The sequence below is a fragment of the Piliocolobus tephrosceles genome, chromosome 6 (genome assembly GCF_002776525.5).
Source record: "Piliocolobus tephrosceles isolate RC106 chromosome 6, ASM277652v3, whole genome shotgun sequence".
NCBI classification, from domain to species: Eukaryota; Metazoa; Chordata; class Mammalia; order Primates; family Cercopithecidae; genus Piliocolobus; species Piliocolobus tephrosceles.
In genome coordinates, this window is record NC_045439.1 from 60268976 (window position 1) to 60293275 (window position 24300).

Here is a 24300-nt window from a genome sequence, read left to right on the forward strand (position 1 = left end):
ATCAATTCGTCATTTATATCAGGTATAACTCGCAATGCAATCCCTCCCCCCTCCCCCCCCCATGATAGGCCCCAGTGTGTGATGTTCCCCTTCCTGAGTCCAAGTGATGTCATTGTTCAGTTCCCACCTATGAGTGAGAACATGCGGTGTTTGGTTTTCTGTTCTTGTGATAGTTTGCTAAGAATGATGGTTTCCAGCTGCATCCATGTCCCTACAAAGGACGCAAACTCATCCTTTTTTATGGCTGCATAATATTCCATGGTGTATATGTGCCACATTTTCTTAATCCAGTCTGTCACAGATGGACATTTGGGTTGATTCCAAGACTTTGCTATTGTGAATAGTGCCACAATAAACATACGTGTGCATGTGTCTTTATAGCAGCATGATTTATAATCCTTTGGGTATATACCCAGTAGTAGGATGGCTGGGTCATATGGTACATCTAGATCTAGATCCTTGAGGAATCGCCATACTGTTTTCCATAATGGTTGAACTAGTTTACAATCCCACCAACAGTGTAAAAGTGTTCCTATTTCTCCACATCCTCTCCAGCACCTGTTGTTTCCTGACTTTTTAATGATTGCCATTCTAACTGGTGTGAGATGGTATCTCATTGTGGTTTTGATTTACATTTCTCTGATGGCCAGTGATGATAAGCATTTTTTCATGTGTCTATTGGCTGTATGAATGTCTTCTTTTGAGAAATGTCTGTTCATATCCTTTGCCCACTTTTTGATGGGTTGTTTGTTTTTTTCTTGCAAATTTGTTTGAGTTCTTTGTAGATTCTGGATATTAGCCCTTTGTCAGATGAGTAGATTGCAAAAATTTTATAAATGGTGCTGAGAAAATTGGCTAGCCATAAGTAGAAAGCTGAAACTGGATCCTTTCCTTACTCCTTATATGAAAATTAATTCAAGATGGATTAGAGACTTAAATGTTAGACCTAATACCATAAAAACCCTAGAAGAAAACCTAGGTGGTACCGTTCAGGACATAGGCATGGGCAAGGACTTCATGTCTAAAACACCAAAAGCAACGGCAGCAAAAGCCAAAATTGACAAATGGGATATGATTAAACTAAAGAGCTTCTGCACAGCAAAAGAAACTACCATCAGAGTGAACAGGCAACCTACAGAATGGGAGAAAATTTTTGCAATCTACTCATCTGACAAAGGGCTAATTTATTTTCTTAAATGTTATATCCTACCAGTTATAGAGGCCAGTATAACAGAGGTGTTCAAGAAAGAAGAGCCAATAATGTAAAGTGACAAGAAGTGGAAAGTGTGAATAATACAAACATGAATGGGTACTAGAAAATATTGGATTAATTGATCAGGAGATCATTGCTAATCTTTGAGCCCTCACTGCCAGAGTAGCACCAGTGAAACTCAGCACATAACGTATCCTAGTGAGTGAGTGCAACTGGTATGTCACCATTTTATCAAGCAATATGCCACAAACGGTTTGAGGGATTATTGGGGTTAAGAGAAGTGTTTTAAGTGTAGATGTGACCTAAACAAGTTTCCAGTCTGAGGGAATCGAGTATGGAAGAGGAGATACTGATATTTCAAAAGAGGTGGCCAATTGAATGTAGGGCCTCAGGGTACCATGAGAGAGGTTGGCAGAGGGGCAGAATCACTTTGGAAAGGGAAAGGGCACTGCTTTCCCTTTATGAGGAAAGGGAAAATAAAAAAGCTTATGAAGACAGAAAATAAAAAAGCTCAAGAAAGGTAATGAAAGATTTTAGGTTAAGTTAGTCTCATTATCTCATCTAATTTTCACTACTACATGATCAGTTTCATAAATATTAAGGAAGTACTATTTTCAAAAGGATTTCAAATGAATTATATTTTGTACCAATCTTTCTCAGCTGCCGTTCATCTGATGGCTGTTTCTAGTCCTAGGTCTTTAGCAACTAATAAAAAATATAATATACCTGAACACATTCTCATTTCTCATAGTGAAAAAGTATTATTAAATTTCATAGAAAAAGTGAGCTCAAAATACCCACTAATTTTTAACATTATAGGACCAGCAAAGTGATAATCTTCTATTCAAATAACTGGTGCTAAGGTATCATGCTAATTCAAATACCATTTACATGGTAGACACATGTAAAAGATTTGTATTTATGACACCATTATAGACATTTTGGTAATTTATCAGCAATATATATATTTTTTCCCTACTTAAAATAGGGCTAAAATGGCAAAATAGGGCTAGGAATGGCAAAATAATAATGATAATAATGTTATTATTATTTTAGTTCACTTTTTCTCCCTTCTTAAGAATTTACCCCAAAAAGCATAATTTGTGCCTGCCTAAAACGTCCTTTCTTTCTTTAATTCTTTTTTTTTGAGACGGAGTCTCGCTCTGTCACCCAGGCTGGAGTGCAGTGGCCGGATCTCAGCTCACTGCAAGCTCCGTCTCCCGGGTTCACGCCATTCTCCTGCCTCAGCCTCCGGAGTAGCTGGGACTACAGGCGCCGGCCATCTCGCCCGGCTACTTTTTTTTTGTATTTTAGTAGAGACGGGGTTTCACCGTGTTAGCCAGGATGGTCTCGATCTCCTGACCTTGTGATCCGCCCATCTCGGCCTCCCAAAGTGCTGGGATTACAGGCTTGAGCCACCGCGCCCCGCCTCTTTCTTTAATTCTTACCCAAAATGCTTACCTGCTGATGTTCTATTGAGAAAGGATATTCAAAAGACATTTTCAATTCAACCATACTATGCTTAAACAATTTAAATGATTAACTGTACTAATTAGCTTTGAGTAAATTCACAAAATAAATAAAGCCTTGATACTTTATAATTAAATAGAACCCCAACTTCATTTCATCATCTGATTCTACATTTTGATGATCGGGGTGCTATGTTAAACCACTTTCAGGAAAGGGTGTAATGTATTTTTGTTCTTGCATTATTAATGAACTTCCATTCAGACTAGATTGGCAATTGGAGTTGTTAGAAACAGAAAAGTGAGTATAAGAATACTTAATAGCATATCAGAGAAAAAAAATTTAAAAGACCTTCCTGCTCATATCCATTTTCTAGAAGCTTTAATACTTTTAAGACTAACACTGCATATACTTTTTATAATAACATAAGATACAAATAAATTAACTCAGATTATTATTTCTTCAAGCAAATGAGAAAGATTAAGTCTTTTTGACACCAGTGCTTGGAGTTGTACAAAAGCTGATGCAGTTAACTTCTTTTTAATGCTGTTTGCATATTGCAAAATGTACATTTCAGAGACAGCAACAAATTGATAAGTTAATTTTGTTTTCTAAATTGTTGGTTAGAAAGAAAGAGGCATGCGGCCCTTAGTGTAGGTGAGTTTATTAGATGATTATGAAATATATTTTTATATCTTCAATGTACCATTACTTATTAACTTAAAAAATTAAGATCATTCCCAAGCCCTTTAGCTTTTTAAATAATAAATATTATTTTCACTAGAGAGTCACACCTTGTTGAGTATTTCGTGATGTTCATAAGGGAAATGCCTACAATATTAAGAATGGAATCTAATTTTAGTGTCTTTTCACTGATTCTCTTTGACTGATAGATTTTCTTAGGTCGTTGTTTCCCAAACTTTATTCTCTGGGATGCTAGTCCTCAAAGAGATGTTCCATAAATAAAGGGTGGTAGATGCAATCGCCTCTCTAATAATGTGACAATGTGCATGTTAGCATGTTCAAAGCGCTGAAAAGTTTGAGAAAAATGCAAACTTTTATTCATATAGTCCAATCTCCAAACTTTGTTACACTTTGGTTTTTTGTTTGTTTGTTTGTTTGTGTGAGGTGGAGTTTTGCTCTTGTCACCCAGGCTGGAGTACAGTGGTGTGATCTTGGCTCACTGCAACCTCCAGCTCCTGGGTTCAAGAGATTCTCCTGCCTCAGCCTCCCAAGTAGCTGGGATTACAGGTGCCCATCACCATGCCTGGCTAATTTTTTGTATTTTTTAGTAGAGACGGGATTTCACTGTGTTGGACAGACTGGTCTTGAACTCCTGACCTCAGGTGCTCTGCCCACCTCGGCCTCCCAAATTGCAGGCATGAGCCACCACACCTGGCCTACACTTTGTTTTAATGTAACCTCTATTAACCTTTTTCTGAAACAGATTTAGGCAAATACTATTTCAGACAACGTAAATCTGCTTAGATGTCAGTTTTTTTTCCTTCTTCCATCTTTCCTCAGACTATCAACTGATTATCAGTTGAGTAATTATCCATATTTGCTCAGAAATGATTATTACCTGAAGCATATAAACAAGCCCTTTTGGATGAAATCCTCCTTTACAAAGAGAGTTGTTTGATAGTTGATGTCTCATACATATAGCTAACTAGTCAGTGGATGTGCTAGAATGAGGTTTCTTGTGTTGTGTACAGAATTCTCTTGCTCACATATATTCCCATGTTGATGCTGTTTGTTCATCAAGTGTTATTCTGTTCACACAACAAAATCGCTGAATCCTTGAGGACATCAAATCTGTTCTTTTTCCTATTCTATTTCCCCAGATGCACCTCAGAACACACGACTGCAACACAAAATCAAAATTAACAGGAACTTATCATACTGTTGGCATCTATAAAGTTAATGCTTTGAAATGTCAATTATAATTAAATTCAATAAAGTATATTGAGTGCCAACTGTAACAAAGCACCATATTCAGGATTTGGGGGCAATGAAGAAGAGTAAGATGTACCCACTCCAACCCCAGGTGTTCCCAGTCCTATTGAGGAGAAAGATAGGTTGCTAGTTATAGTAGGACAGATTATATGTAGTATCATTTACTATCTTTTAAGTTGCTTTGCTGATGTAACCTATTTCCAACTGCTTATTTAATTAGCATTTGGTGGGTCAGGAAAGTACTTCATCTTTCACACATAGATATTTTTATTTTCTTCAACAAAGAATAAATAAATAGGAAATTGATTTTTATTTATCTGATTACACTATTAATGGTTTCTATATCCAGATCTCAACAAGGTTTTGTCAGTTCTTCAGGTTGTCCAGAATCCTAAAACCTGATTATAAAACGTAATCGATTAAGACACTCTTCAGCAATTTATCAACCTGAAATGGTGATCAGTGGTCACTCTGTATCTTATCATTCTTCTGAAATAGATACTTAACAGAAGCTTAAAAGCTGATACCTCATATTTATGATCTCCAAAGAGACATTTTTCACATTAAAGTATAAGACTGTTGTCTTTTTTTGTTCTGTCACTAAATTTTAGTTTATTATTGAATTACTATATATTGCATACTTCATGGAACATTTGACCAACAAAACAGTGTACGTTATAATTTTAAATCTACAACTACAGTCAAGATACAATCTCTCAGCCTCCTCTTTGTGGAAGCCACAAGCCTAGAGTTCTCTGAAGGCAGTGTTCCCTCTTTCAAGCATAAGTTCAAGATGTAATCCAGTTTTACATAACTGAAGTCTTCCATTGAACCATTGACATTCACATTCACAGGCATGGACTCCTATTTCTAGGGAAGGTCAGCAACAAACCCTACCCAAATTTTTACAGTAAGTAGCCTCTGTTTCAGTACATGGGTTTCACTCCATTTACAGAACACATCTGTATAGCCCGAAGAAGGATTTCAGTAAGTGCAATTAGAATGTCCTTGCAAGTAAACTGCAAAAAATGAATGTAGGCCAAGCCTGCATTCAATTCACAATATTAAAAAAAGGGAGGCTATCGTTACATTGCAGTGTTTCCAAACTGATTATCTAGAACAGAGGTTCAACTTGATGCCAATCTTTTACATGCACTGCCAGACTAAACAAGTACCTTTTAAGGTTCATCCATCACGATTTATGATACATTAAGCCAAATCTAATGTTCTCTCAGGCTAGTGTTAGGGGATTTTCAATATTCAGACTGAGAAATTGCATCTGGGGAAAGGGATTTCTCCGATACTTTTTCCATAGAATTTCTTTAGTTCTATAGAGTCTCGTTAAGTCTATTGGACCTCTGTTATACTCCAGTACTAATCACAGATTGATTTTAAAAGTTTGAAATCTTAACTGGTAGCAGGAAATGACTTTAAATTAACATTACGTGAACTACTATAAATTGTTCACTGAAAAAGAGAGTGTTTAATTGTAAACGAAGGAACCTGCTGCCCAGTTGATTAACTACATTAAACACTCTATATTTTCAAAACTCAAGCGCAATTGTTAATAAGCTATTTCTCACAATGTGTCTCTAAGGGAGCCTAACTCTATCACCTTCTATTTTTATAAATGATGTGCTTGATCCATAAAAATTAGATTGCCCATCTTGGACTACATAGACATGAAAAACTGGAATTAGGTTGCAAGTTCTCAATGTACCCAGACCTAGTTTACAAAGCTATGCTCTTAGTTTTCTGAGCTTAAGTAAGAAAACAAAATTTCTCTGTCCTCTGTTACTATATGTGAGTACACACACACATCTTTTGTCTGAACATTTCTTTTTTGTATGCAAAATCAGGTTACGTTATTTTGTTAGAGGGACAACATAAACAGAGAAATGACTATCTATTAAATAATCTATGTTAGTTATGCTGATATTTCTTAACTTGAACTCACTTAGCAGACTTGTTTCTCTTTTTCACTTTAGATTCTGTGTCATTTGGAAGACTAGTACAATAGACTAAGACTTAGGCCAAATCATAGAATTATCTGATACTAAGATTAACCAATGTTTTTTGCTGTGAGTTCATTCTTAAAAGCATGCTTGATTATATTGCTTTTTATTAATTTGTATAATTGTATATTATATATGATCTTAGGTATTAATTGATTATGGTTTATAATCTCTAATATTTTTACTTTGGGTTTTAAAGTTGTTATATTCTATAACACATAATACAGATATTGATTTCATATTTTTATCAGTGTTTTTTGAGTTGTTTAATATTTTAAATCTAATTTGGTAAGTTTACAGTTCTCTCAATGTCACTTTAATATGTCACTATGCAGAGCACAGAACTAGAAAACAATAGCTGCATAGTAAATAAATGACAACCACTTAAACATCTCAGTTTTGTGTGTGTTTACTTATGCAACGAACATATATCTTTGTAGTGAAAACTATTCTAAAAGGTATCCCATATGAACCCTGATATTAATCATATAGTTATTAATAAATTAATATATGCAATAGTAAAACTTTCAAAATATGACTTTAAAATTTATCTTTAAAAACAGGATAAAGAAAATTCTTAGCAAATGAAAGGAAACTCTCCTTTAAGTGTTATGGTGTTAATAAAAGTAAATGCTTCTGACATATTAAATTTTACATCTGTTTTTAAAAGAAAATATATTTTTACTCATATGGTTTGCTTTGTACTGTAAAACTTCCATTACATTGGCATTGTATGAGCACAATTATTATATACCAAATATAGCAGCCAGATGTGGACGTTTTCATCACATTTCCCTTCCCTAATACAATGCAGAGTCATACTTCAGTGCCTGTGAAAATATAAATATATGATTCTAGGTAGCAGAATACCAAAATGTATCCTAATTTCATCCTAGAGCAACTTACTGATAAAGATATGGTTAGGGGTTAATAAGATTATAAGTTGCATTTTATTATGAAAAAATGTACCAAATGACAGTATGAGAAAGTGATTTAAGTATTTGTCTTCTCATGTTTTCATAAAGATTAAAGCTTAGTGCATTTTCTAAACAATAATTTAGAGAGACTGTCCTCTGAGATTGAAACTTCTTCAGGCATATAAAACATTTCATCACTATATGTGTCTGTGGTTTCTCTAGACATAAGTATCGTAAGTGTTGTGTGAATAAGTTGGCCTCTAATCTATGAATCTGCAAGCTGCAGTACATGAGGGCCATGGTTTTGTCTATTTCATTCATGTCCTGTAGTCAGAACCCAGCCTAGTGGCTAGTATTGAGAAGGAGCCCTTCAAATAAATGAAAAAGAAAGATACAAACATTGGTTTTGATATCTATTTGTATCTTCTTATTAAGATGCCAACAAGAAAGCACATGAAAATATTTGAGACTAAAGAGTTTTAAAACCTAGAAAAGTTTTTCATATTTAAAAGTATATTCATCTCTAGTTCATTCTGCATGATTTTATAGATTTTCATAGTTCTCATTGGTTTTTATGGGACTAACGACAAAAATGTGGTTAAACTAAAGAGGGACTATCCAGAATGCTGTTAGCAGCCTTCTAGTGTCTGCAGGTCCACTAAATTCGTGGCATTTTTGACAATATCATTACATATTTGGGCTTAATGGTAAAAGTGAATGACCAATATTTTATCCTGATAATTGTGTTTCACTGTTTATGCTACATTTTGTCATGTGGGGATAGTCATGTTAAAGGAGAGGGAAATGGGGAAGATGATGAAAAAAAAGAAAAATGTGTGCATAAGAGAATCACTATCACAAAAGAGAGAAAATGCTTTTCCATATTGAGTAATGTGGTATCATTCAACGTTCAGGCCCTTACTAGAAAGCCTATAGATGCTGCCTTGGCAGCCTTCTGGTAGTCATTACTACTGATCTCTTGTGAAAACAGCACTGCATTTAGACCTAGAAAACACTTCTGTTAGCATACAAACCTGTTTTCTAAGCTATCTGTGGAGAGGTTCTTTTGGTCATCTGCATTAGAGAGCCAACAAACAGTTTTAACTGGAAACATCTATGTGTGGTAGAATAGAAAAGTTCATAGAAAATGTTTTGAAAATGCTTTTTGCCCCAGGTTTTTTTTTTCAGTTCAGATTATTTCAATATATGAAAATGTTTCATGAGTGTGAATGGACTCAAATGTTACCAAACTAGTGTTGGTCAACATGTAGATACAACTTAGGAGAATGTTCATATGTCCTTTGTGTAATATTTGAGTTGTTTGGAAAATTATATAATAATTAAGTAATGACATAGGGAAATAATGAGATTAAATGAGACCCATATTCTTACTTTTAATTTGAATACCCTATGACTACATAGAATCTGTCATTTGTTCAAAATTAAATGTCAATAAGTATAATTGCACATAGACCTAAGGCATTACTTTTGATATCATTGGAAAATATTACCAAATTTATAAAAATCAGTGTTCACAGTCTTTAATTGACTTAGATTTTTTAAGATTATTTCTGGATTACCTAAATGAGGTCTACTGATATGCACACTACTTGGCTATAACCAAGAAATATATGTACACTTTGTTTGGTTTTACTTTATTTCAACTCAGAGATGATTATCTAGAGTGAATGAATCCTTAAAATTATGAAAGTAACACTAACTCCTTATGGAATTTTTATGTTGTAGCATTAAAAAAAGGACGATTTTGGATCACACCAGATCCTTATCACAAAGATGACAACATCCAGATTGGCCGTGAGGTGAAAATATCTTGCCAAGTAGAAGCTGTTCCTTCTGAGGAGCTAACATTTAGTTGGTTTAAAAATGGTCGTCCATTAAGAAGTTCTGAGCGGATGGTCATTACACAGACTGATCCTGATGTCTCTCCAGGAACAACAAACTTGGACATCATTGATTTAAAATTCACGGATTTTGGGACGTACACATGTGTAGCATCTCTGAAGGGAGGAGGAATATCTGATATCAGTATCGATGTTAATATATCCAGCAGCACAGGTAAGAGGCATATATTTATGATGTAAAAGATGTTCACATTTAGAATAACTGAAGTTTAGCAGATCAAGTAGTTTTTAGTTAAAAATATTTTTTCCCTTTTACATTTCCTAAAAACAAAATTATAATGTTCTGAATGCTCAATGAATACTAGGTTCTGAAATACCGTTTTCATCTGTTTTGATTTGGAATTACATGAGATTTTACAGAAATTATCCAAATAAAATTAATAGCATTGCCTAAGATAGATACAGGCTTCTAATAATACTAGTATTCCATCAAAATACTCTGAAGAATCTAAAATTATATTAATAAAGTTAAACAGCAAATGTCTAGAGTTAAGACAATTTTCCGACATTTTAAAGAAAGCATAAATACATAGTGCTAAGAAGAAAATACTGTTAATTTAAGACTGTTCAGATGCAAAATATGTGAGAAATGTACCCTACACTAACAAAAATTGATATGTTAAAGTTGTAGTCAGATGTGATTTTTTTTTGCAGAATCATATGGTGAAATCTGTTCATAATGAAAATAGTTAAGTACGAAAATGTATTGGAGTGAAATTCTTTCTTTTAAAGTTAAAAACGAAAACATGTTATTAGTTTTTTCTTGATTAAATGTACATCTGTTGACAAGGAAAATTACAGGGATTTGTTGGAGGAGGGTTCATTCAGATGCTTTAAAGCCGTGTGATTCTGTGAGGCACAATCAGCGCACATCCAGAGTTCCAAAGTAGCTGTATTTGTTTTGCCAACTTGTTACCAAATTGAATTTTAATGGAAGATTTTTACATCATTCAAGATAAATAATATGTGTTGAAAACATAGAGACAAATGTAGTAGACACATGATCAGGCAGCCTTTTGTATCTTGTACATTGAGGTATTCACCTATAATTTTGTGCCTTCTCATGGTTCCAAATTGCAGTGAACACTGGATTGATTTTACTTCTTAAGAATAGAAGCTTATGATTCAGGCTGACAAAAGTGTGCTAACTTTGCACAATTGTGCTTTGTTCCTAAAAGATATTTAATTTTTTTCGTCTATAACTAAAACAAAAGGAAATTAGGGTGGTGAAAATTACTTGTGTTTGGACATTATTTCTTTTCTAGCTTAAAAAAAAGCTAGAGACAAAAAAAAACTTTTTTTTTTTTTTAATTTAACTGACATTTAAACATTGGTGCTAGCACTAAGAGAGGGATTCTTTTAGGATCTCTAAGGGAAAACTGTTGATACACACAGTCAGTTATTACTTGTTTATGTATTCATTCAATCAACATATAGCCATTGATTCTTCACCTAAGTGTGCTAGGTGACACTGTACACTGTACTATATGACATTCCAATATGATATTTCCTGTAAGAGTGTAAGAGCAATTTTGTAGATCCAGGATAATTTGTCCTCATTTTCTGAGGGATAGTTTCCAGAAATCTTCTAGACTTAATCAAAACCATTGCTTTGTTTGGTTAGGTTTTGCTGTTTTGTTTTTGTTTTTGTTTTTGTTTTTCTTGTTTCCTTTGCAGTACCATAACACAAAGCTCAGATCCAAAGAATCAATGCTTTTATCTAAAAGAACTCCTTTGATGGGAGCACAGTTTATATACCATTAAACTTAGACAAAAGATGGAGCACAGAATGGAGAGAAGAAAGGAGCATTATATATAGGGCTCACAAAATGAGCCCTAACATTTATTTTTAAATACACTAGTTATATGTCCTGTTTGAAACTATGTGTTATATGTGACAAAATAGTAAAGATGACCAACATTGATTTGTGAAATGTCCAACAATCCTTTAAAGAAAATTCAAGATTAGTAGTAAGAGATTAGTTGTAATCATTAAATTTTCTTAACTATCATTAATTTGCCTGGCTACCAAAAGTAGCACTATTGGAGATAAAAGAAATATATTGTCTTCTTCCAAAACACTACCCCTGGAAAGCCCCCACTTACTACAGATAGATGTGGTTTCTCCATAGAGTGGAAGCTCCACGAAGTCTGAGAGTTTGTCTGCATCAATGATTGCTATAATCTCAATAGCCGAAACAATACATGGCACATAGAAGGTACTAAATAGATAATTATTAACTAAGAAAATGACTAATTTATGCATACGCCTTTCATTTTAGGTTTTCCTCCCTCCTATTGTCTCTGTAATATAGACATTTACTGTTCCTCCTACTACCCTTGTTGTAATTCCTTACTGACTTAAAGTTATTTGATAGATAAATTTATAGTGACTTAATGTTTTATCACTCCCAAAGACAGGAGCAGCTTCTCAATTAGTAGTGTCCAGTGAAAATAAAAATACCTGCCCCTTGTTCAAAAATTAATGAATTCACTATGGCAACATCAGAGCATTAAGGCAAATTTGGGGCTCTTCTTAATGTGGCTACACAGATGGCGGACTCTTGAGTCTAGATGGACCAGGAGATTGTATTTGATAGAAGGCCTAGAGAAGATGATGCCTAACCTAAAGAATGAGTTACTAAAGACAATTACATATTCTGTCTTCAAGCCAAAACTGACTTTTGATGTTCCAATTTGCTTACAATAGAGTGGAATACTAGAATGCAGTATAAAGTTCTATAAATCTGAGATTGTATGATTCAACTGACATCATTAAAGTGATTTTTATCCCAATACTATTGAAGACTGAAGTGCTTTAATATGAAAATAGATGTATTCAAGGATATAGTTTGAACAGTGAAAATGAATAAGCTATAGCATGAAAGGAAATCTTGGATTATATCAATTTTATGAACCCTGGAGGATACTGAGAAAATTCGCACAAATGGGGTGAGTGAGTCAAAGAAAAGGAAACAATGATGTAAGACATAAATATATATGTGGTGATGTGTTAGATTCTTGGTTTTGCTAGTATTTCTATTATAAGAAATCGAGCATTGACCAAACGGTCAGTAGCTTACCTGTGTGCTAAGCATTTCTTTATGTTAAATATAAGGCATTTTAGGGTGACATTTTAAAACATTTTGAACATTTCTGAGCTTTTCGTTTTTCATATAAAATCTTACATCGAATCTCAATTGTTACTGTGTTGTTTCTTTTTCCTCTCTCTTTAATTCTTCATCATTCAGTTTGAGTGTTACTATGTTTTAAGAGACATATAATGATATTTTTAAAGTAGAGGCTGAGGTACCACAAGGCATTTTTACTGAAGACAGAAAATCATTTTTCTTAAATGACAGAGCCACATTTCAACATATGTTTTTGATGACTTTTAAAATTGAAATACAAAATATTTCAGGGAAGTAAATCCTAATTTACAGAATTATTCGTATTCTTAAAACATAGTGATTTGACTTTCAAAGACAGTTTAGGGCCAGGCGTGGTGGCTCACACCTGTAATCCCAGCACTGTGGGAGGCTGACTCAGGAGGACTCCTTGAGGCCAGAAGTTTGAGGCTGCAGTGGGCTACCATGGCACCATTTCACTTCAGCCTGGTTGACAGACCAAGACTCTGTCTCACAAAAGCAAAGCAAGGCAAAGCAGGGCAGGGCAGGGGAGGGCAGGGCAAGGTATGGCAGGGCAAGGCAAGGCAAGGCAGATTGGAGAGGAGAGAAGAAGGGAGGGGAGAGGAGGGCAGGGGAGGGGAGAGAAAGAAAAGGAAAGAAGAGAGAAGAGAGGCCTCATGTATTTTGGAGTTTGAATTTGATTGAATGATAAAAACTATGATATATATGATTATAGGTTGTCTTTCACATTAATTGAATATTAGATACCCTTTTCCTCCTGATTCTTTAAATATGCAAATTGTTTCATTGGGAGTATTCTTTTTATTTAAAATGAGTGTTTCCCTTAGATTTCTTTCCTATATTACTGCTACATACACACTCTGTGTGTGTTATATGGTGATAGTACAAATGGGCCTTGTCCTTAAGGAGCTTAAAATCTAAATCGTCAAGACAGATTACATAGAAACTAAGTAATATGTAGTGGTTGCATACTGTGCTTAAAGCTTGTTCGGATTTCTGTAGAAATTGTGAATTTTTTGTTCATGTGAATATGAGAAACTTTCACAGAGAAATGACATTTGAGATAAATGTTGACAAAAGTAGCATTGTGCAAGTGACAGTGGAAGGTGGACATATTTGGCAGAATATATAGGATGAAGAAAGTCTCAAGAATATTAAAGTGATAATTATTGTTTTTACTGTAGGACTGATATTCACTGATAGGAATATAAGCAAATTATATTGGTTTATCACAACTTTATAGTTTTTTTATTACTGAAACTATATTTTATCTGGCTAGACCGTAGGTAACTTAAAATTGTTATAAATGTTTCAATTAAAAATTAAATACACTGAAACTTTAATGGCTATAATTCGATTTCATAAAATAAAAAACTTCACATATTTGCGGAAAAATGCATGTGAATTTTAGCCTAAAATTTTGACGAAAGTTAAATTCTTAATTATTGTCACTTGATTGTCACACATTTGCAAAAAAGTAATTGTTATACAACAGTAGACTTAATTTTCAGAGGCATTGTTGCAAAATATCTCATTGCTTCTTACAGTATTATTCCATGGTAGAGTCCTTGGATGCTCATTAACTTGCATTTATTTCTTTGCATGACTTGACAAACTTGTAGGTTTATAGTAAACTCAGAAGCATCTGCATCATGCCTTGAAAACCTAAACTGTGAAACTGCTGATCTATGGAATTCCCATGATGAGACATCTGGTGGACAAATATAGCAGAAGACTCAATACACATTCTGATGATTTTTTTTCCTACCTTGTTAGAGCACATGGACGTTTTATAGGCAGAAAGTGGATCCAAATTTAGAGGTTTAAACAAGAAGCTGAAGCATAGGCATAGGTGCATAGTGGTGACCAACTGAGAAAATCTGTTCAAAATTTTAGTTTGCTGCCACCCATCTAGTTACTATAATTATTTTATTTAATCAGTGTCTGTACAAGTATTCACATCTGCAAAATGACAGTTGTTGGTAACACAGGACAGGACTATAGTACACAAGAAAGAAGAATAGTTAGTAAACAGGAGGGCAACAGAAAAAAAATTACTAAGTTCACTTAATTGGATTTGCTTCCTTGTCCTTTTCCCAGTTAAGGAGAAATAGAAACTCATGAAATTCTGCTGATTAAAATTGAAGTTCTATAGAATGGCTATATTAAGGTATAGGTTATTTTATGTAAGTAGAAGTCCTAAGACTATCACATAAAATACCCTGACAAACCTTTGATCAGAGGAAGCTACCCTGAAATCAAAAGTTATGTAATTAGCATCTGAGTTACTGAACAGAGAAACAATTTCTTTCCTTGTATCCAAAATTGTGAAGTACAATCCATGACCTCTGAATTAATGATGGACATCAGAGGCTGGCAAACATTTTGTAAAGGGCTGGATAGTAAATATTTTCAGCTTTTCAGGCCATATGGTTTCCGTCACAACTATTCCACTCTGCTATGATAATGGGCAAGCTGCCATAGGCAATAAATGAATGGCACAGCTGTGTTCTAATAATACTTTATTTACAAAAACAGGCGGTAGCTGTATTTTGCCCACAGGCTATAATGCATTGACCTCAAACCTACACTTTTGATACCTATTAATTCAGAAAGAAAATAATTACAAAGCTGAACCTCATGGGCTTACTAAAAAAATTAAACTCACATGTAACTGCTACTTTTCTATACAAACATTAATAAATTTTGTAAGATTGAGGCAAAATCTTTTTTTTTTTTTTTTTTTTTCTTGAGAGGGGGTTCCCCCTTTTCCCCGGGCCGGGGGTGCGGTGGCCAGATCTCAGCTCACTGCAAGCTCTGCCTCCCAGGTTTACGCCATTCTCCTGCCTCAGCCTCCCGAGTAGCTGGGACTACAGGTGCCCGCCACCTCACCCAGCTAGCTTTTTGTATTTTTTTTAATAGAGACGGGGTTTCACCGTGTTAGCCAGGATGATCTCGATCTCCTGACCTCATGATCTGCCTGTCTCGGCCTCCCAAAGTGCTGGGATTACAGGCTGAGGCAAAATCTTATTAACATATATAATCTAGCATTTGCTTTAATAAACTACAGAAATTGTACGGGAGCACACAGAATAATGTTATTGAATCTGGTCAGCAAGAGTTCCATAGAGCAGGTAGCATCTGAGCTGGATTAAGAATAAGGCACTAGATCTTAGAAGGAAATGAATCTCATTAGATCTTACTAGCTCACATTCACACAATCAAGAATGACCAAAGTATTTATCAGGGCAGCAATATGATCTGATTTGTGCTTTGGGGGCCTATTCAGTAGGTGAATCTTCAGAGTTCAGAAAAGAGACAATTAGAGAAATGATGGTGGAGAAATAAAAGAGAGTTTCAAAAGACATTCTTAAGGCTTAACAATCAATCTGACAAAGACAGCTTTTCCTGTTTCCCAAACAGTGAGACTACCTTTGCATCATGACAGAGTATTCAGTGAATTATTTGAAGATAATGTAACAGAGAAAGGCAAAACACTCTTATTAGAAAAATTGCCTGGGTGACAGAGTGAGAGCTGTTGAGAAAAAAAAGAAAGAAAAGAAAAAAAAAATTGGACAATGGAGACAAGCAATATTTTATGAATAGTGGCTAGGTAAGAAAAAAAGATACAGAAAGCTTAGCTAACAAAAAAAGCTTTGAGACTCAGGAACAACATCTGAGAAGTCAGTTAACCTCTTTGCATGTTAGATTTCTTATCTCTCCACCACGGGTTTGAAATATTTACAAGACAGAGCTTGAGGAAACATAATGAATAAAGGGAGCATAAGAAAAAATTCTGCAGATTGTGTGTGACGGGTACCACTTATTCAGCTGAATGGATAGATAGGAATCAGATAAGGTGCTGGGTAGTCCTCACAACCTCTCATAAAGGGATAGTTAAGTCAATGACCAATGTTCTTAAGTCAATTTAAGAAAGAGCCTGATTGACATCAGGCAGACTAATGCAGTGCAGAGTCCAGGCCCAAATTTACCTCCTAGTAGCTTTATGACTTTGGTCTGGCTGGGCCTCAAAACTTTTCATCTATAGAACAATGAGATCAGCTGGAGAACTGATTTCCAAGTAATGTTTTAATGGCAATTTGGAGTATTTGCAAGTGCTACTGAACTGCAGAGAGAAGGGAAATAACCAGCAGAGAATTTTACTCATTTCTTCCTTTTCCAACTTCAGTCAGAGTAAAATATGTTTTTTTTGTATACATAGAACTTCTATGTAAGATTATATTTGGACAAAGGATTCTGATTCTCAGCCATATGTGTGTGTGTGTGTATACTCACACACACACACATATATATACACATATATATACACATACATACACACTAGTAGTATTTACTACTCATAGTTGAAAGCCATTGGCTTAGATGAATTCTTCCATTCCTTTTAAGTATGTTGTTTTGCTACTATGATCCCAAAATGTTATGCCTCCGTCATTTAGAATACAGTAATGTCATATAAAGGATTTATGTCTGTGAGAAGGTTTGAGAGAACAAAGTGGTTTGAGATTAGTTGTAGCTGAAGGGATGGTGAAACATCTTCATGCTTCTGGTGAGCAATTAGAAAATCAGTTCTGATGATCAGGAAAAGGTCAGAACTAAAACAGACTTCACAAGTGATTGTATTAATTTGAAACAGATGGTCCCATCCAAGAAGAGAATAAGAAGCAAAGTTATTACTGTCCATGGAGATGACAGCAAAAAGAAGAAACCATGAAGCAAATGAGAAGACTGATCAATGGAAATCAAGGAAAATAAGCTCTCTAATTTGAGTAAAAAAAAGAATATCGGCCGGGTGCGGTGGCTCATGCCTGTAATCCCAGCACTTTGGGAGGCCGAGGCGGGTGGATCACAAGGTCAGGAGATTGAGACCATCCTGGCTAACACGGTGAAACCTCGTCTCTACTAAAAATACAAAAAATCAGCCGGGCATGGTGGTGGGCGCCTGTAGTCCCAGATACTCGGGTGGCTGAGGCGGGAGAATGGCATGAACCTGGGAGGTGGAGCTTGCAGTCAGCCGAGATTGTGCCCTTGCACTCCAGTCTGGATGACAGAACAAGACTCCATCTCCAAAAAAAAAAAAAAAATTCATGCAGTGGAAAGCTTTTTGTATTTAGAGCATCTTCATAGCCTTCAGTACTTCTTCATCTGCATGAAAATAAATGTGAACGATTGTATTTGTCCCAGAAACCATAATGTTGATGCATAGATTTTGATAATGGAAGTGAGCCCTTATTTTCATTTAAGTGAAAGGATTGAATATGAAAAGAGTGAGAGGGTATGAAAGAGACAGAATGAGACAGAGGAATAAGAGGAAAAGAGGAGAGGGGAAAATGGGAAGGTCAAGATAAGAGGTCACCAGAGTTTAAATAGAGTATTTTGGTATGAAGAACATACATCTTCAGATTATGTGGCATCTTCTTCAAAAAGCCACAGGTAGCATTATAGACACTCGTAGAAGGTGACAATTACATGAATCCTTTTTTCAAGAAGACCATTTAAAGGAGTGAAAGGGATTATTTAAAACATTGTTAGTTGCAAGTTATTTTGAGAAGCATAAGTTATATCAATATTTTATTATTGATATTTTGAGGGACATAAATATAAAAATGGGGAGTATTCTATTATTTCCTATAATCGTTCAGTAAACATTAAACATGTTTTTCTATTAGAATTTTTCACATAAAATTGAATCTGTATTACTATGGAAAGAACATTGGATTTATAATTTCCCTCCAATTATCATCTGAAAATACTCCAATATTTTCCCCAAATATCAGAACAAAGGTTTGACTTTACAACTTATTGTTTAACAGTGGTTAATTTGCTTTTGTCTAATTACTGTCCGAGGTGTTGGGGACTTTCTTCATTTGATAAAATTAAATACTTTTTCAAATTCTCAGGTGATATGAAAATAAGAGCAGATCAATGAGAAATAAGGAAGTATACCCAATATATGCTTCCTATGCCCTTCATTATTTTCTATTGCAAGCAATGGGAACATAGAAACTATCTGAATTTTGAACGACTGGATATAAAATTCTCCAATCCAATGAGGACTGAAAATAATATTTTAGCTTCAAAATTTGCATTTGAAATGATAACAGTGAGTAATGTATTAGAGTTAAAGAAACACTTGTGACAATTATCTCCATTCACTGATAAAGAATAAATGCCTCCACCAGATTTATAGTTAACAATGGAATGTACATTACAGCATATTATTTTAAGGCTGTAATACCAAGACCAACCCTGAAGTCTTTTATTAGAGGAGAAGATAGAGGTATATAGGAAATGGTATGTTCACTACTAATATAGTTATGATCACACTTCAGATTTTTATGATCACACATGACACTACTAACCTACCATTCACAACTGGCAAAAAGAAAATTAAATAGAAATATTTATGATGATTGGATCCATAGTTTCATCACCATTTTCTTCCATGTGGTAGTGAAAGCTCTAGAACTCTAGACCTCCTAGCAACAGAGAGAACAATTACTAAAGTGATTGAATTTGTATGTGATGTGTTTAAGTTTCATTTTACAGTTTGGAATGTCTTAAAGCTCTTTCTTTCAAGGGTTCCAAATAGAAACTAGAACTATGATTAGTGCAAAGAACTTCTCCCCTCAAATCTGCTTGCCAATAAATATCTTTTCAGTTTTAAAAGAACCTAATTAATTTTCATAATCTTTTGATTATTTTTCATTCAACATTGTTAGATATCAGTGAGATTTGGAAAAGGGACTAGAAAAATGTAGAAAATCTTGAATTTGGGTTCTGGTGGTGCCTTTATGGAATATGTGGTGTGTTATAAATATCTATTCTTAATTTAAAGAGAAAATAAAGGATTATTGGGGCAGATCCCCACATATTTGTTTCATAAAACGATTTTAAAAGATCCCTACATGTCTTAATTATTAGCACAGACTTAAAATACTGAGGGCTTATTGATGACCTAATGCCTTTCATTTTATAGAGAAGGAAATAGAGTCCAGAAGTATAGATACTATGTTCACTTCCTAAAACTTTATCCTGACTTGAGCTTGAAATCTCAGATTTCAAATCCAGTATGAAAGCTTGCAGTATGCATTAAAATCTTAGATTAGATGAGTATTTCCCTTTATTATCTCAGGCAATTCAAATATTCAATCATACCCCTTTGATAAAGGCCTTGCAAGAAATGGTCGTTATAGACAGGTGTTACAATATTCTAGAGGTGATTCAAGTAACGTTCTAGTTGGATCATGTGATGACATATTCTGTTAATCATGGGGCACAAGATTATCAGAGCCATATTCCAAGGATGCCACTCCAAAGAGTGTTAGGATGTTAGGCTCTGCTTGCTAGTCCCATATCCCGCTCGCAAAAGTTGGGAGAGATCTTGCTTATTCTAACCAATGCAAGTATCTTTAATAGTATTTATTTCACCACAGAAGAATGTATTCAACATCATGCTACATTAAAATTTCTCTAGTTCAGCTCAAGATGATACTTGTCTTCTCCCAGCTGCCTGAAAATAGTGGACCCATGGTTTGGGTTTCTAAATTGCTAACTGCAACTGGAGTGTATACACATGAGTAGCATAATATTAACAGCATCCCTAGAATATACAATAAAATTTACAGCACACAAATGAAGATCACATTGTTTATGATGAATTATTTTTTCAACCCTTATTGCAGTATATAACAGAAACACAGAAAAATGCATAAATTGTAAGCATGCAGTTTTGTGAAACACACGTGTCAAAACCAAATTTAAGATACAAAGTGTTGCCATATGCTGAAGTATTTCAAAGTAAGTTACAAATAGACAGAAAAACTAAGGTGTTTGGAGTGCTTATTACATTCTGGTTGCTAGGTTAAACACTTTACAGTTGGTATTTCATTGACTCCTCAGGACACCATTTAAGCAGATTTTGTGATTATATTCATTTTACATATGAGAAGCTTAAGCTGTAGAAAGCATAGGCCTGACTTTTATCGACATCACAGTTACTAAGTAGTGACATAAAGTGTTGAACATAGGTCAATTCTGGCTGAAGAACCTGGGTTCTTTACACAGAACACACAAGAAATGGTCATTGTAGACAGGTGTTGCAATATTCTAGAGGTGATTCAGGTAACGTTCTAGTTGGATCATGTGATGACATATTCTGTTGATCATGGGGCACAAGATTATGAAGTAATGAGATTTTAGGCTCTGGAGATACACTGTGAGAAATGTATTTTTGATGAAGGAATCCATTTTAGAAACTTCAAATCACGTTGTGTCTGCCTTCTGACCTATTTGACTAAGAAATTGGAGCCTGGCAAATCCTGTTGGGTGTAATTTAGCCCAAGAGGATGCTGAGGATCAGGACCAAAAGCTTTAGAAAAGGTTACAGAGCAATGATTTGCAGGGGAGGGAAAGAGTTGAGAACAGTGGACTCCTCTCCAAGTATATGATGGGTAAAGAAATCAGAATTTCCTAAATTTTATAGATGGTCTGTCAGCAATAACGACTAGACCAAAAATGTGTGAAATGAGAAGACTGTCACTGCACTTTTGAGAAGATTCTATGCAGAATATGAAATGAAATACAGTCGGCTGTCCATATATAGGGTTTCTACATCCATCAATTCAATCAGTCTTGAACTGTGCTCACTGTGTGATGGGATCATTCCTACCCCAGAGGTCAGCATCACGCAATATACCCACGTAACAAAACTGCATATGTACCCCTTGAGTCTAAAATAAAAGTCAAAATTATTAAAAAGTATTCAGAAGAAAAACAATTAAAAATACAACAATAAAAATTATACAAATAAAAACCAATATAGTACAGCTATTAAATAGCATTTACATTGTATTAGATATAACTACTCTAGAGATTACTTAACATGTGTGGGAAGATGAGATAGGTTATATGCAAATACTATACCATTTTATATAAAGGGCTTGAAAATCTACAGATTTTGTTATCTGATGTGGTCTGAAACCAATACCTCCCCCCACCTCCATCTCCATGTCCTGTGAATATCAAGGAAGAATTGTACCTGTATGCTGGTAATTTAAATATGTGAAGTAGAAATAATAAAATGAAAAGCAGTTGAAATGTCTTTGTCTAAAATGCGTTTAGCATGAATGGCAGTCCACTGCAAATGAAACATAAGTAGTCCACTTTTACCAAGGCTATCTAAATAATACTTGCAAACAAAATAGATATAGTTGACATTTAAACAGAAATGTCCTTTCTTGGGAATAAAATGCAGCATAAAACCATATTTAAAAATTGTTTTAAACTCTTCACACTCACATATTAGCGCAGAATGAGTTATCTGTCATTCCAATCAATCACATAATATAAGTTTTTATGTGGTTTTAAAATCAGGTCCATAAGTTTATTGTAGAATTCTATATACTTCTACAGACTAGCAGAATGGTTTGTAAAATGCAATCATGCTTCAGTAGAATATTTGTTAATAAGGCCTTCATGCAGCTATAAGAAGACACTCCTTTTTTAATTAACCAGTTATCTGTTATTGGATCTGTTAATTAAACCTCATTTGCTCTAAAGAACATGTGACCCTGATCCGTTGAAGGAACATTGTGTTCACTGGTTGTTTCATTTTGCTCTTGACAAAGGATGAGACAGCCAGCTTCGTTTTATGTCAAAATGTTTATTAAGGTGGCAGTAGTGTCTATTTCCACAGGATAAGGCATATTCAATGGTATACAATCAGTGGTGTAATTAGGGAATTTGTAAAACAGGCATTGTCCAGAGTGATCATTTATAAGAGAGCTAACAATGTCACATGGGTTCTACAAGGAGACAAATGGCCTTTTTATTGCAAAAGTAATAAAAAATTGATTTTTTCTGGCCATTCTGTGTTGAAGAGTTTACCACTGTGAGCAACAGTTGCTCCAGAAAGTAAAATAAATTGTGAATTACTTTAAAGCATCTTTCTTTTTCAATGCTTTTATAAAATGTCTTTAATGTATAATTTATAGCTTATCTTCCTTTTAAAGTAGAATTCCTTTATCCACCAGAAAGCAATAACATAATTAACATGATCAGACAGCTCCTGATACCTTACTAGTCCCTGGTTTTCATGGCAACACCTTGACCTTTGTGAAAATGGACAGCACTGACATTTTGTTATCCTTGTAAAGGAGGTGTAGATGTATATAGAGATGTCCAAAACTCATTATTTCGGAGAAATAGAATGAGAGCTGAGATATCTGTATTATGTGCCATTTTGTTATAATAACCAAAAATATAGATCAAATTATTATGTCTAATGGGAGACAAATGCAATCTTCTTTCCTTGAATGGCTTTGGGGGGATGCGTCTGACTATTCAGATTAGAAAAAGTTTATTCCTGTCTTTTCTAAAATGTCATTTTCTTCAAATAGTATCCTCATCTAAAATGCGTATGTGTCTCCTGGACAACAGACAATAGCAATAAAATGTATTTATATAGGTATAAATATATTTATATATTTGAATTATATAAACCTTTGTTTGATCGTGTAAGTACCTATGCTCAGTACTTGAGACATCATAAGTATGAATAAAGCAAAATCTATGCCCTCTATATAGAAATGTATGCATAATAATGAAGTATGGTTATTGATACTACACAAAGTACAATGATAAGAAAACATAATAACAACTAACATATTAATATATTGAGTGTTTACTATATGCCATACCTTGGCTTAAGAGGTTGTGAGTATTAGAAAATGTGAAGTAGGTACGATTATGCTCACTTTAAGTAAACTGAAAGGTGCAGACTAGCCAACTTTCCCAAGGTCACCCAGCTAGTAGGTGATAGAGCTAGGAACTGAATCTAGGCAGCCAGACCTAAGTCTTGCTCTTTACAAATATATTACAAAATTCAAAGTGTTTAGAGGACACTTTCATGAGCATTGTGCCATTTTATCATTACTCATTAAATTCTTCTTTTCATCAGCTTAATTTGCAGACAAGAAAACTAAAATTAAGACATCCCTTTGCCAAGGTTACATAGCTAGTATGTGGATTATAACCTGAGCCCCAGTCAAATTTCTAATCTTGTAAATTTACAAGTCTTCCAAACTCTCCGTGTTTATTAAAAAGAATCCTTTAATTTGGAAATAATTGTTAGCAACTATCAGCTACAAGAAGTCTTACTTCTTGTGAAGTGTAGTTCTTGTGAAATATAAATATATGTTTTCATAATACATAGTGTAGTTGAAGATAATGAATAACCAAATTTATCAGTCTTGCCCCTAGTCCTAGGCATATTTGTTGATTCAAGGGAATCAAAAATGTATATTAAAATAAATTGGTATTATCTCTAACATTGGGTATAAATTGTAACATATGTGGCTCTGCTTTTGTTACTCTCAGAGTGCTTGCTATTAAAGGATAATACATTTGTATAAATGTATAAAAGTGTATTTGGATAAATCGTGGCACCATTTCTAAGAGCAAGTAGGCAAGGATGCAAATATATTATGGAATATAAGAACGGTAGGAATTTGGGAATCTTAGTTGGCTTTTTAGCTGTAAGATCCTCCTGCCTATTATTTGTGGTTTGTATAATAAACTGTTTGGAGTGCAGTATCCAACTTTTAAGGCTAAAATTCTTTATTGCCTGCTTATATATAAATA

General features: G+C 34.4%; 1 protein-coding gene across 2 annotated transcripts in view; it reads left to right on the top strand.

Moving 5' to 3' along the window:
• MDGA2 (MAM domain containing glycosylphosphatidylinositol anchor 2) overlaps positions 1–24300 on the top strand; it is an 837636-nt gene that overhangs the window by 603377 nt on the left and 209959 nt on the right. For both annotated transcript variants that reach the window (XM_023222649.1, XM_023222650.1), the window contains exon 7: positions 9315–9644. In XM_023222649.1, the coding sequence (XP_023078417.1) occupies positions 9315–9644 (330 nt within the window). The remainder of the gene's footprint in view (positions 1–9314; positions 9645–24300) is intronic.